General features: G+C 40.8%; 1 protein-coding gene across 1 annotated transcript in view; it reads left to right on the forward strand.

Annotated features, from left to right (window-relative positions):
• Positions 1-122: 122 nt before the first annotated feature.
• Positions 123-13,468, forward strand: part of LOC106520718 (glutamate receptor ionotropic, NMDA 2B) — a gene marked incomplete at its 3' end in the record, with an annotated part of 54,902 nt that continues 41,556 nt past the window's right edge. Inside the window, 3 exon segments of the mRNA XM_014012942.1 lie at positions 123-1,674; positions 4,568-4,706; positions 6,040-6,147. Coding sequence (XP_013868396.1) covers positions 6,121-6,147 — 27 coding nt within the window.

Consider the following 13,468-nt stretch of genomic DNA (forward strand, 5'->3'; position numbering starts at 1 on the left):
CTTTATAGCCTAACCCTGACCATATACTCTAAAATTAACCTAAACCTTGGTCCTAAACCTAACCCCATACCCGTAATTTGCATTTGGACCAGGTCCCCACGATTCATTTCGGTCCCCACGAGGCTGCCTTTTTTTTTAGGAAAATTGTTCACACGTTGTAGGACCCCCCCCCCCACACACACACACAACAGTTCTCTCCTCTCATCCTGCTCTCAGCTGATTCTCGCCTCATGTCCTCCATATGTCACTTCCTCCTTTTTCATTTCTGACTTGAGTTTTCCTCCCAACCTGAACCACTGTGACTCATCCAGCGAGCACCTGCTCCAGTCGTCGTCATGATGAAATCGTCTGTTTTTTTCTCTCTCTCTCCATGTTGTTGCACAATAACGTGTGTTTTGTTTCATTAAAACGGGCCCTTCATCACACAGCTTCCTTGTCTCATGTTTGTTTCCTTTGTTTCCTGTCCAACACACTTTAAAGACACCTGGACTTCTAATCACATTGCTGTCAGAGGGGGAAATAAGTTACGTTCCAGTTTCCTGGCCTCCTGTTTGATCAGATGAAGGTCAAACTGAGCGGAAAGGCCCCGACCTCTCAAAGTGTATTCCAAAGCCAGCACTTGTCCGTTCCATCGGGGTGTCATCTGTGTTTATCCAGTCTTCTGTGTTCGCTCCTGCTGTCCTCTTTTTTCCCCTCTCTCCTCCCTCTCGTCTCCTCTCTCTCTCTCTCTCTGTCTCTCTCTCTCTCTCTCTCTCTCTCTCTCTCTCTCTGTCTCGTGTCTTTCCGATCCGACTCATTCCTGGACACAGACACACACAAGCACCCAGGGAGAATGGACTAACAAAAAAAGAAAATCCGGCTTCATGAACCAGAAGATTCTTTTCTTTCCTTCTTTCCAAAATTTGGACTTTTTTGACATCAAACAACCTAACTTTAATCATCTCTGTCCATCTTCTTTTCTTCCACTTTCTCATCTCTTCCACRTTATTTATTCATCGTTTGGTCCTGTCACTGTATCATTCAAAAACATGCCTCCATCTGCTCTTGATTTAGCATTTGAGCTGTGTAATTTCACCATCATTTTGACTAAGAAGACATAAAAAATGCTGAAGGGCTACAAAGTGTGAAGCTCACTGCAAAGTAGAATAATCTGAAGTGTGTGTGTGTCTGTTTGTGTTGTGTAAAGGAAGAGGGATATGCACACGGACAGTGAAAGAAAGCCACGTAATTCATCTTTGTGTTCATCATTTAAAACCCCAAAAATATTTCCACTCTTTTCCCGAAGGAGGTTTTAAAGCTGCTCCGCTTCATTTGCATGAAGATAAAGGAAAGTGGGACTTATGAGCAACCATCAGCCTGATAAAGGCGCTCTGGATGTAGACGTTTCCTGTGGAATTACCCTTTAAATCCTGGATTAGATCTCGAGTGACAGAAAAAAAACCCCAACAAAAACCTAAAAAGAATTAAGAATAAAAAAAAAACAGTTTTAAATTCTGGATTTTTTGACACATTTTAATGGACTAAGGCTGATTTCAGTATTTCTCTTCTCAACTGAATCTTAATGGGATTGGACTATCGCGGATTAAAGACTCAAGCAACATCTTTATCAATTAGCTGCTGTAATATTCCTCATTTCTCTCCAAATTTAATATGTCAGTGTTGAGAGTTAAATAGGTGAGTATGTGTTTTTGGCTCATGCTTTTGCTGCTTGCATGTTGAGGACGATTATTCACTTTAAAATATACATGTTTTATCATTAAGGGAGTATTTTTGCTTCTCTGTGTGTGTGTGTATGTGTGTGTGTGTGTGTGTGTGTGTGTTCAGTGGTCATGGATTTGCGTTCACAAAATAAGCGTTGGATGCTCGTGGATTATCTCACATCACTTAGAGCCTTCACTCTTTCCCTCTTTTTATCCCTTTCAGCTCATTTTAACCTTTCGTTCTAGTTTGTTGCAGGAACTTAGACAATAAAAAAAGGAACTTAACAGGTCAAAATGAAACTAGCAGCCACCAGTCGAATCATTCCTGCCTCCATTCCTATGTCAGACTGGAGTGTGTGTCTGTGTATCGAAAGCAGTCTATGTGAAGAAACAAACTTTACTACCARTTGTTTTTTTTTAATCTGCTGCTATTTCACTACAACCTGGATTACTTCACAGCAGGACCATTTTTCTAATGAATTGTTTTTGGAATCAGGGTTTTCTAATTTGTCTGGAGCAAAACACACACTCGTTCTCTTTTACACACACACACAGAGACCCCCTGACCATCCATCTGTGATGAGTGAAACGATGATTGACCCCATTACTCCACTAAAAGGTGATCTGTTCACTGCAGGACGATCACAAACACTCTTCCTCTGATCGAGTGTTTTTGGAAGTCAATTTGGTTTTTATTCATCTGCAGCAAAATTCACATTCAAGTCTCACAAATACACACCTACACACACGCACACACGGACCCCCTGACCATTCATCTGTCACCAGAGCAACAGTGATTGACCCTGTTTCTCTGATTTACCTTCCAGTCGTCTGCCTGCCGGCGCTTTGACTTCACCATATGTGTTTATGTGTGTTTAGCGCTCCCCGCGCAGGTTGAGGCTGCGCCRCCGTACCCGTAACACCCACCTGGGACTCGCTCCCACAACCCGAGCCGATTACCCGTCCTGCTCAGTGCTCCTGGCACACATGTGACCTCGGGGGGCTCGCCCACAGATGGGCACTTAAGCCCAGGTAGTCTGTCAAAGCTGTCGCTGCTGCAAAATGGACRCGAGCTCTGGCACGCTGCTGGATGACTTTTTTTTTTTTTTAGCTGTATACAAACATCTTTGTTGTGCTGTCACGCAAATGTAGATGGTGATGTGAACATTAAGAAGCACTTAGCTGGAAAACAGCATTTGGTACATCTGATTTGACTGGTGTTTCAGAGGGAAAAGCTGAGAGCATTTCCTTAGAGCGTAGCTTGGAGGTAATGTGAGCATATGCAACCGAACGGCCCATTTGCTTCCCATCACAATGGGATGTGTAGCATTTTGTCAAAMTCTGGATTCTAATCATGAGTGTGTTTTATCGTACGGTGTCTCAGCCAAACGTGGCGTTCCAGTGGTTGTCGTACCCCAGACGCACGTCCGTCTAATTGATTAACATCTTTGTTAATTTTGCCAGCGATTTGACTGAACAGTAAATCTGGGTTGTTTTAATAACTGGGGCACTACGACATATTTCCCGAAACAGTTTGGTGCCAGAAGCTTTTGATGAAGGCGAGCCTGCCAAGCGTCTCCAAACGGAGCTTAGGAGATTTCACAGGCGACGCGYTCGCAGTCTTCATTGATAAACAGGCCAGGAGAGGAGACAGCAGGAGCTGAGGAGATTCATAATCCCATCCTCTCTTCCTACTGATTCTCTCTCTATCCATGTGCCGCCTAATGAGACAACAAAGCAGCTCCTGCGTGTGGCTCGGAGTGTTCCGCAGCCGCCTTGTTAGGTGTTTTGTATTCCACTAACTTGCGCCGCTTCAGAACCCCTAATTCACTTTGACAGCGCRCGTCGTCACCTCCACCGTTCAGAGACGAGTTTAACCTCTAAAATCTGGCGCGAGGAGCAACTAGCTCGAGCCTTGATTCCTGGAATGTAGTGCTGCAAGACGACCTCATCCGTCCCTGCGTGGGAAACGGATCCACAGAACTTTATCTGAAGCTCGTAACGTGTGCCTCCGAGAGCCGTTCTCCCACTACAGAGCAAGCAGGGTCTCTGTGGGACGGCTTCAGGAGTACAACTCCATTTTATTGGCCGWATGCTCACATCGAGTGAGCGGAATATGGGGCATGATCTGATATAAAAAGGCTATTTAATAATTCATCTGAGCTTATTAAGAGGATCGACAGAGATGCTGTCTGAGAGAAGTGATGTACACAGAGTGAGTGGACTGAAATGGATTTAACACCTCTTTATAAGACTAGGACCAAGTGTGTGGGGGGCGGTGGGGGGGGGGGTATCAAAGTGTCTACATTTAAAGTGAGCAGAATACTGCAAGTCAGCTGTGCAGGTTCACGTGATGATGGGTTATCACATGTTGCCGCATGTGCATGTCGTCTCAACTTCGTGTGAGACCCGTCAATCCATTAAAAATGAAATGTCCAATCTGTTCCCCYGCGGAGACCGCTTCATTATTCATTAACATATTTCACCTAATCATTTATTTACCCAAACCATGGCTCACTTGCTCCTCTTCTAATCAGATGGACTCTTTGTTGTGTGTCAGCTTTGTTATTCGTCTCATTTGAAACRCGTTACTCGTTAATAACATGTATGTAGATGAGTTTTTGTTATTTACCTACATGACCTTGTTTACATACATGACCTTCACTTTGCATTTGACCTGTAAACGCTACTGTGGAATGCTCTCTCTTCAATCTGTATTTAAATCCCCCCTCCACTTTGGTCTGCTGTATTTGTTTTGAAAGCGAGCAGCTTGGAGATGCCAAAGCAGTGCGTGGCTTTATTAGCAACTAAGTGATGGTGACCTGCTACTGACCCTCTGTCCTTCTTGTTCCCTTTTGCAATAACAGAGTGGCGGACATCAGAAAAACAAGATTCCCTGAGCACCTTTTCTAAGAAACACAAGTGAAGCTGCTCCTGTGGAGTGCGATTWTCACGAAACCGATGCTCTGTCCTCTGGACCGTTTGAGGATTTTACCTAAGACTGCTGTAAGTTTTTTTTTCTATGTGGAAAAACTGGAATCTGAACAGAAAATACTAACAGCACCACTTTTCATTCTCACCTCTTGAATTAGTGAACATTTGTTCCACATAATCCCTAAAGCCACAGTTCAGATCTTTAGATGTGGGGATCTGTGGAAAAGTTTTGAACACTTAATATCTTACCTGTCGTAGATGGCTTTTTGAACAACCTCAGTTTGGAGATAATATGACAAGCTAACAGCTAGTCTGTGCGGGACCAATACCAAAATGAACTGCTGTTGTTTTATTCTCATACTTTAATGCAAACTATTATTTATGCCTTTATGTTGCCTTCAGTTTAATTTTACATGATTACTCTGGTAGAAAGATACTGATATTTTTGCAGGAAGTATTATAGCTCGCTGCTGTTGGTGTTTGAAATGGCAAATAATCACAAAATTTTATGTAAAATTGACAACAAAATTAAGGTTATAAAATAGTGTTTGCATAATCTACAGTAAAAGTTTTGAAATTGGAATTRTTTAAGAATGCCAATTCAATCAGTATGAAACTATTTTCAACACTGTCTACAACAGGTAAGATATTAATTGTTCATAACGGTTCCACAGAACCACACTTATAGAATGAAAACAAGGGGAGTTATACTTAGTAACCCTATGGTGGAAAAATTCAAAACACAATACAAATACAACTGACCTTTTCCAAATTATGTTTTATGTAGAACATATAGAACCTAACAAATAGAGCAAAAATAAATCAATTTAGAAAGACTCATCATTAGCATTCATTTATTATGCCTTACACCTTTTCAACAACTTTTTGATCATTTCTTAGAGATACATTTTATCACAATCCAGTAAATCAATTTAAAAAAGAAAACCCTCACTAAAAATCCAATTAATTGACTTTAAAATGAGAAGATAATTCAGAAAAAGATAATGAAAGTTGATTATCTGTGGCTGTTTTCATTCTAGAAATCAAAGATTACTGCAAAATTCCAACTTAATTTTCTTGGCTTGAAAGCTGTCATGAGTAGAATGCACTAAATACAGCAACAAAGATTATAAATATTTTCCATTTAAAGTGTTACATTTGGAGCCAGATAAAATGGTAATGAGAGCCAGATTTGGCCCTTGGGCCTTGAGTTTGACACATYGAGTTTAATTCATATTCAATTAAGTTTTTGATTCCACAAATAGTGCATCGAAACTTGAACACAAAAGTTCTGTGAGTTAAAAGAAACAGAATGAAATCACAATAATTTTTTTGTCATTTTGAAACACAAAGCCACTCACAATCAATATTCATATTGTTTAATTTTGTTTTCTGTTGACTTTAGTTCAGCCTCCCTCAGTCCGAGGCTATGAGAGGGAGAGAGGAGTCCCTGGCCGCTCCACCATGCTACTTCTGAGAAGCTGGGATGAGACTTTGGCTGGCAGAACACAAGGTAAGGCAATATTGATGCACGGGAGCCTCTTCGCTGGCCGAGCCTCTCGTAGTTTTCTTGTCCCCGCTGAGACTCGCTGAAACAACCCATCTTATCTCGGCTGCTTGTGTTTGTGCGTCTGCAGCTTCCCTGAATGTGTGCAAAGCTCAGTGATGGATGTTCTGAAACTCCAGAGAGCTTTTTTCTTTTTTTTTTTACTTTGTATCTCACGCCAGGTTTTGCTTGAGGGTCAGGATAATGGTTCAAGGTGGAGTCTGCAGACAAATGGTTTAATCCTTGGTTTGTTGCACTGTGTGCACTTTGATCAATGGCGTGCGTCACACCTGACTCGGGACTTATTGACTATTGACCTCATCTCCATAGCTCTACAGGCATTGATTAGGCAGTTAAAAGATTTGTTTGAGTGTGATTTTTGTGGCGGAAGCCTGTTTGAATGCGCTTTTTTGTTAGTTGTCTTCACTTGCTTCTGCTTCTGCATGCAGGAAAACAAGGATGTTTGTTTTCTGTGATGAGATAATAAAAAAAATGACAGAGTTAAACAGGATAAATAGAACAGAGGTCAATGGGAGGTTATTATCATATCAGCACATTTTACCATTTTCTCATCAGTTTTCCTGACACATCCTATAAGTTATTCCCTGACTTCTAATCCACCACCTTATTTCTTTTTGTCCTCTCCCTGCCCTTTTATTGTCTTCCCTCTTCCTCCACCCCAATCCATTCTCTCTTTTCTTATGCACTATTAATCAGTTTAAGAGACGTGAGTTCTTGGCATGAAGCTGCAGGAGTAAGAAACTAAATTCCTTCCCCCTATTTTTTTTTCAAGGGAAAACAGGAGTTATCGAGAGCGGAGACGTGAGGTGGGAGTAATGGAATATGCGCTCAGTGTGTTAGTGCACTGGAAACTAGTGTCAGGGCACCGTTTCTCCCATTACTTTAAAGCAGCTGCCTCGGCCAGCAGCGGAGAGAGACGGTGCAGCTCTGTAATGAAGTGCCTCAGCCTCGGCCCTCTGTCGTAAGCCCAAAGTCACACAGCGGCTTCAGCTGTTGCTGACGCCGCGCTTTTCCTACTATCGCCTTACATCAGAGAGCATTACCATATAGATGAATTAGCATTGACGCGGAGTCCCATTTCCACACAGCTCTCCGCTGTTGTTTGAAATATAAAAAGAAAGCTGCTTCACRCACACAGTTACAGATTATTAGTCTATTAGTTTTGTTATTGAACTCGAGCGAGCTTCCTGCTCTCAGAAAAGGTTAAAAGAAAAAGCACTGCCTGGAATAATGACTAAAYGAGGACATGTTAGAATAATAATGTCTCATGAGGTTTTTTTTTTTAGATTTATGTCTAGCCCTTGTGTACCTAAGCTAAATAGGATTCTGGGCTCTAATTTTATCAACACAGCCCGGTGCCATTAATTAACTTCAGTGTGGCTTTTCAATCACTTTTCAGTCAAATCCATTTAACAATGGATTCTTATTTAAACTCTGGCAACTCGTGTCATCAGTCACAGCCAATGAGCTGGTGAAATATATTGAGGCCACGTTCTTTGAAATGTAAAATGATGTGGGTTTTTTTTTCAGGGTCACCCTTCTCTGCTGATGCACAGAATGCAGTTCATGGCACAGATCTGTACTGGAGCGTAACAGTGAGATAAATAACTCCTCTGTAGTCACTGATTGTCCAGCTTTTCTCTTTCCTGATGAAAAGTTTCAYATTATTCTCTTGCACTCATTTGGAGAGGATATTTACTGATCTCACTTTATGCCTCTTTAAAAGTAAGAATAATAGGTGTTTTTTTCTTTCTATTACATGTTCAAGTAATGGTTCAGATTTGTTGAAGTGGCAGAGAAGTCKGCGGAGAACTTAAGAGCAGTCAGTATCTAACCTTCTGTAGATGAAGCCACATTAAAACAACCTTAGTCGCAAAAATCTTATTGTGTAGATGCAAAATTCTATAAACCTTTAGATCGACGTTATGTTTGCTTTAGATGCTTATTTACACTGAAAACTGAGTTGTCTCTGGACTTAATATTTTATCTGAGTCACATATTGAAAACTAAAACAAGCTAAGTGTGATCTGACAAAGAAACAAAAGTATAAAAACATTTTTTACACTGCCTTATGTTTCCATTAGATAGTTTTGTATTTTTCTTTTKCACTAYAAAAGCTCTTATAAAACACCTTCARTTGGGTTTTRGATGCTGTCTAACGACTTCTGAATGGACTGAGGTGGTGAGTTTGGGGTCTATGCTGATCCAGCCCTGGTGTGCCTTTGTGCCATAACAGAGCTTACATGACCAACATGTGAAAAAGTAAACYGGCTTGTGTCTCAGTAAAGTTTAACAACAGCAAACAGTTTTGTTATAGAGTGAAGATTGACAAAAGTGCAGAACACCTCACACAGATGAGATKAACTTTTCTTGAATCGTCTGCAATGACTGCAACATTTTTTCACAYGAGTTCAACTAAACAACAACTGCAGCTACCAAGCAACAACAAGTGAACATTAGCTACTGTTAGCTTTCCGTCATCTTCAGCTGCTGGATGGTCTGGTACAGCCCTCAGTACGTTTCCTTCAAGCTTGATGTTGTAGATTGTTGTGTCACAAATAAAATGACATGAATTTTAGGCATTTTTGATTCTGCGCTGCTTGATTTATTTCTGAAAGCTCATGTGTGTGCGGGATGCAACCAGCTTCGTTTGTGATTTATATGCGGGTGGAGGTAGCATAAAGAAAGACTCTGACAATTTTACAAAACTGTTCTATGAAAGAGCCTTATGTTACACATGAATTGTTTTATTTAAAAAACTCTAGTGCAAAAGATTTATTAAACATTATTGTAGGGAACCGCTGTGATATTTAAAAAAAATGAGTTGTTTTAGGACAACATAATCTATTTTGGTCTTAAAATCACTCAGGTTAATGTTTACTCATTAGTTTGATCATTAATAAACTACATCAATTTTTCAAACTGAGGTTGTTCAAAGAGCTATCTACAACAGGTAAAATGCTGACAGCTTATCTAATGTACCAGACTTTTAAAATGGTAAATGGACTGTACTTATATAGCGCCTTTCTATCCATCCAGGACACTCAAAGCGCTTCACACTACAGACATTCCCCCCATGCACACACACACACACATTCACACACTGACGATGGCAAACTACAATTGTAGCCACAGCTGTCCTGGGGCGCACTGACAGAGGTGAGGCTGCCTTACACAGGCACCACCGGACCCTCTGACCACCATCAGTAGGCAAGGCGGGTAAGGTGTCTTGCCCAAGGACAAAACGACTAAGTCGACTGGATGGGGATTGACTGGATGGGGATCGAACTGGCAACCTTCTGGTTCCAGGACGGTTCCCCTAACCACTCTACCACAGCCGCCTCAAAATAATCTGAACTCTTTAAATGCAGAAATCTGCTTTGGATGAAGTTAGGGACAGGAAAGAATTCTGGAAAGGAAATGTAGGAGGAAGTTTCAGTAATTATCTTTGGGGGATGTCAAAAACTCCTTGAATGAGCCTGTTCCACTGTGTAATTCTGTTTTGCCAACAAATATAAAGTTTCACAGCAGTGTGTGGGCATATTTTATTATTTTAATAGTGGTACTTAAAAAAAAAAAACCTTCAGGCACGGCCATATTACTCTGGCATATTTCTCAACGTAATGAAAACTAATCGAATTGTGCGTGTTAGGCTTCACTGATGCTAAATTATTTTGTGACTCTTGTAAAATATGTCAGAACTGTGATAACACAAGTGCTGTTTTATTTCACTGTAATGCTATTTTATGTTCATTACTATGAATTTAATTTGATCATCCTTCTTGTAGAGTCATTTTCAGTTCACTTACTTAAGTCTGACCAAAACAGCTGCAAAGATATGTGCTGTAGGATCGATTTAGTTGCAAAACAGTGGATCAATAGATCCTCGCTCATCCTTGCCCCCCCGGCAGAGGAGCAGCAACATAAGTCACCTGAAAAACGTCCTGCAGATCCAATCGTTAGCTGAATGCTGCGCTTCCAACGTTTGCTTTGGTGGCATCTGTGTTTTCTGGCACATCCTCAGATGCGGTTGAGAGGGGAGGCTTCAGGCGCTGTTGATGTTTTTGCTCTAGTTGTTGGRTAAATTTACGGCTGAAACGAGTCCTTGATTATAGAAATCAAATCAAGTAGCACTGATGCTTTTTTTTACATAATGTTTCATCAGTGTACAAATGTCTGTGATAAGACATGATTTTGTAACCATATATTGTACAGTGTCGAAAAGAATTTGCCCAGAAACATTCCTTGTCTCATAGCTAAGGCTGAGCACCACTAACAAACAATAACTGAGCTCTACGTGGTATTTCCTGCTTAGAAACAGTGTTTTAACACGTCCTCATGAACACTGAAAAGCACTACGTGTTTGACCAACTTAATTTGAAAAAAATAATACAGAAATAATAGAAAAGTAAGAGACTTTTACTCACTGATGAGWTGTGGTGCCTCTCTGCAATTTTCTGACAGGGAATATCCATTGGAGGGGCATTCCAGTTTAAACTTACATCCAGTACAACTGGGCCGCAACAAAAGTAGCCAGTGAAAATGCAGTAAAATGTAGATTTTACGTGGGAAATTACACTGGCTGCCGGATATTTTGAACCTTGTGCTCTTCCACCTAGTGGTGGGATGCTGTTATTTTGCTGGTAAAATAAACAACATGCATTATGGGAGATGTATTTTATAATCTATGGCTTTGAAGCAGTATTAGTTTATTTTAAGACAATAATCTTTGAAGCTCTCACAGTCCACTTAAAATGCAGTGGAAGGCCAGATTTGGTCCGCAGACCTTAAGTTTAACACATGTACTGTAGGTACATTTTCTTTTATTTTAGTTTAAATCAGTAACACGATGCAACATGTCAGTCTGTACATATTGTTTCGTATGTTTCTTTCTAAGCTCTGCTTCAGCTGACTCGCTGTTTTTCTGGTCGCACCTTGAGGTTGCGTTGCSAAAACAGGTGAATGATCCGTTTGGCTGCGTCACCACCACAGAGCAGCATCTCTGTGCAGCCACAATCGACAGGAAATACTCGTACTCGCGCCTCGAGGAAGAACAGTCAAGAGAGTTGTGTTTTGCTGCACAGCTGTAAGAGCTGCTGGTTTGAAGCTGGATAATAACCCAAAATGTTTCCTCATTAGCATAGTGCTGCAATATTAGTTTGTTGTTTGAGTTGATGTTTTTATTTTTATTTAGTATTGTTTTGTAAATTATGTTTTGTTTGATTATATTCTGGGGTTAAAAGGGGCAGACATCACAAGATTTATTCTTCTTCTGCTACCTTTCATTTTATTTAGATTTTTTGATTTGTGTATTTTCTTTGTTTTTTATTGTATATAGTTATTTTTTGCTGAAATGAATACATTTTTTGAATTGAATTGAAAAATATTATTCAGTGTTGGTGTTTTTTTAAGATGACTCCTGACATCCAGCTGTGCTTTAGCGTCTTGACCTCTACGTCCTGGGAAAAAATGAACACTACATTTGATGAATGTGTTGTTATACAGGAGCTGCATCTAATTAATTGTACTTAAACTTCTTTTTCTTCATCACAGCTTCAGTAGACTCCATTTTCTATCCCATTGTTAGTGCCGTGCCAGACAATAAATCAGTGTATACAAAAAAACCCTCCCTTCTGATACAGATTTCCCCCTGCTGTAAGACTAGATGGCAGTGTATCATTAGCTGAACCACTCACACAAAGAAAAAGAAGAAAAAAAAWCTTCCAGAGCCTTTCTRTGAGGCACACAGAGAATAAATGGTCAAGAGCTGGCAGTGACCCTAAACTATTACTGAATACATTTAGAAACTGGATGTGAGGCAGCATCTTATTGCCCTGCTTTCAGCTAAAATGTCACCATGTATCTGTGGCCTCACCACAACATGATCTGCTCCACTCAGTCTGTCCCTTAAACCTCCCGCAGCCGTTTTCTGAAACTCAGTTTGCGACTAGATAATATCACAAATCATTGATCGGGCTGTATTGAAGAAAAAAAAAATCATAAAATGCCCACCAGCAGAAGAGCTCCCAACAGGAAGCTGATACCTCCCTCGGGGACCTCATCCACGTTCTGTCAAACACGGTGATGTGTGGCAGATCGGCTGCAGGCAGAGAAAGGAAACCGGCGAGGCACAAAGGAGGCTGCACTTCCAAGAAAAAGAGGAGCGAGCGAATGTGCGATGGGAGCTATTTTAAAGAATACAAGCATAATAGGTTTGTCAAAGTCTGACTGGTTAAACAAAACACACCTGAATACAATTCAGCTCTCGAGCAGCAATCTAACGTCTTCTGTGTGCTCAGTCGATTGTTCTTGTTTGCATCTCTCATTGATTCCTGAGAGTCAGAGCTGAGTTTCACAGCTGCTGAAAAACAGTATAAAGATTGCTCAGATGTGAAAACTTGGCCAGCGTTTTTCTGCACAAAAGATTTGGATCTGCATCCTGCAATTTGCCCTTAGAAATGCCAGAATAACTCTTAACTTGTCTTCAAAAAAATCCTCATTATGTAACCTTCTATTAGATGCATTGAATGTGCTGTCCATGACCGCCTTACCAATGGGAAAAACTTGACTTTGATCCATTATGGCAGCCATGTTCTGGACATAGCCTAAAAGAGAGGCCCACATACCCATTAGTATTCCAATATTTCATTTTCCCTTTTGTTTCTGAACTAAATTGATGTCCTGAAACATTTGACTCACTTTAAATCAGGGGTGTCCAATTCTGGTCCCCGACGGCCACTCTCCCACATGTTTTTTTTTTCAGTTTCCCTGCTTTCAACACACCTAATTCAGTGCCTGAATGACCTCTTCTAGTCATTCTGAAGTTTTTTAATCACCCATCAGTTCAAGTCGGGAACTGAATGAAACCTTTCAGTGCAACTGACTGTTTTATTACTGAAACAGAAGAATATTAATTAAATAGTAATAAGTATGCTTTAATGCTTCAGCATGGGCGACCTTAAAGTGTATCTTACCCCCCTGTGAAAAGATAACTCCGCCCCAAGGCGAAATTTGAAAAATGGTGGGGAGAAGCGCAGCAGTCAGCTCTCCCCACCCGAGGCTGAAGGTCAACAGACGATCATGCTAAGCTTGCTAACTGTTCCACCCTCTGACTGCTGCAGGGGCGTGTCTTAGAGAGAGGCTTTTATACCAGAACACAGCCGCTGTGATGAAACCGTGGAAAAGCACGTCCTGGAGAGCCGTTAACCAATATGCAAATTAGCCTGCAGTACCACTGCTCTACCATCCATCCATCCATCCATCCATC

The sequence above is a fragment of the Austrofundulus limnaeus genome, unplaced genomic scaffold (assembly GCF_001266775.1).
Source record: "Austrofundulus limnaeus strain Quisiro unplaced genomic scaffold, Austrofundulus_limnaeus-1.0 Scaffold96, whole genome shotgun sequence".
NCBI lineage: Eukaryota > Metazoa > Chordata > Actinopteri > Cyprinodontiformes > Rivulidae > Austrofundulus > Austrofundulus limnaeus.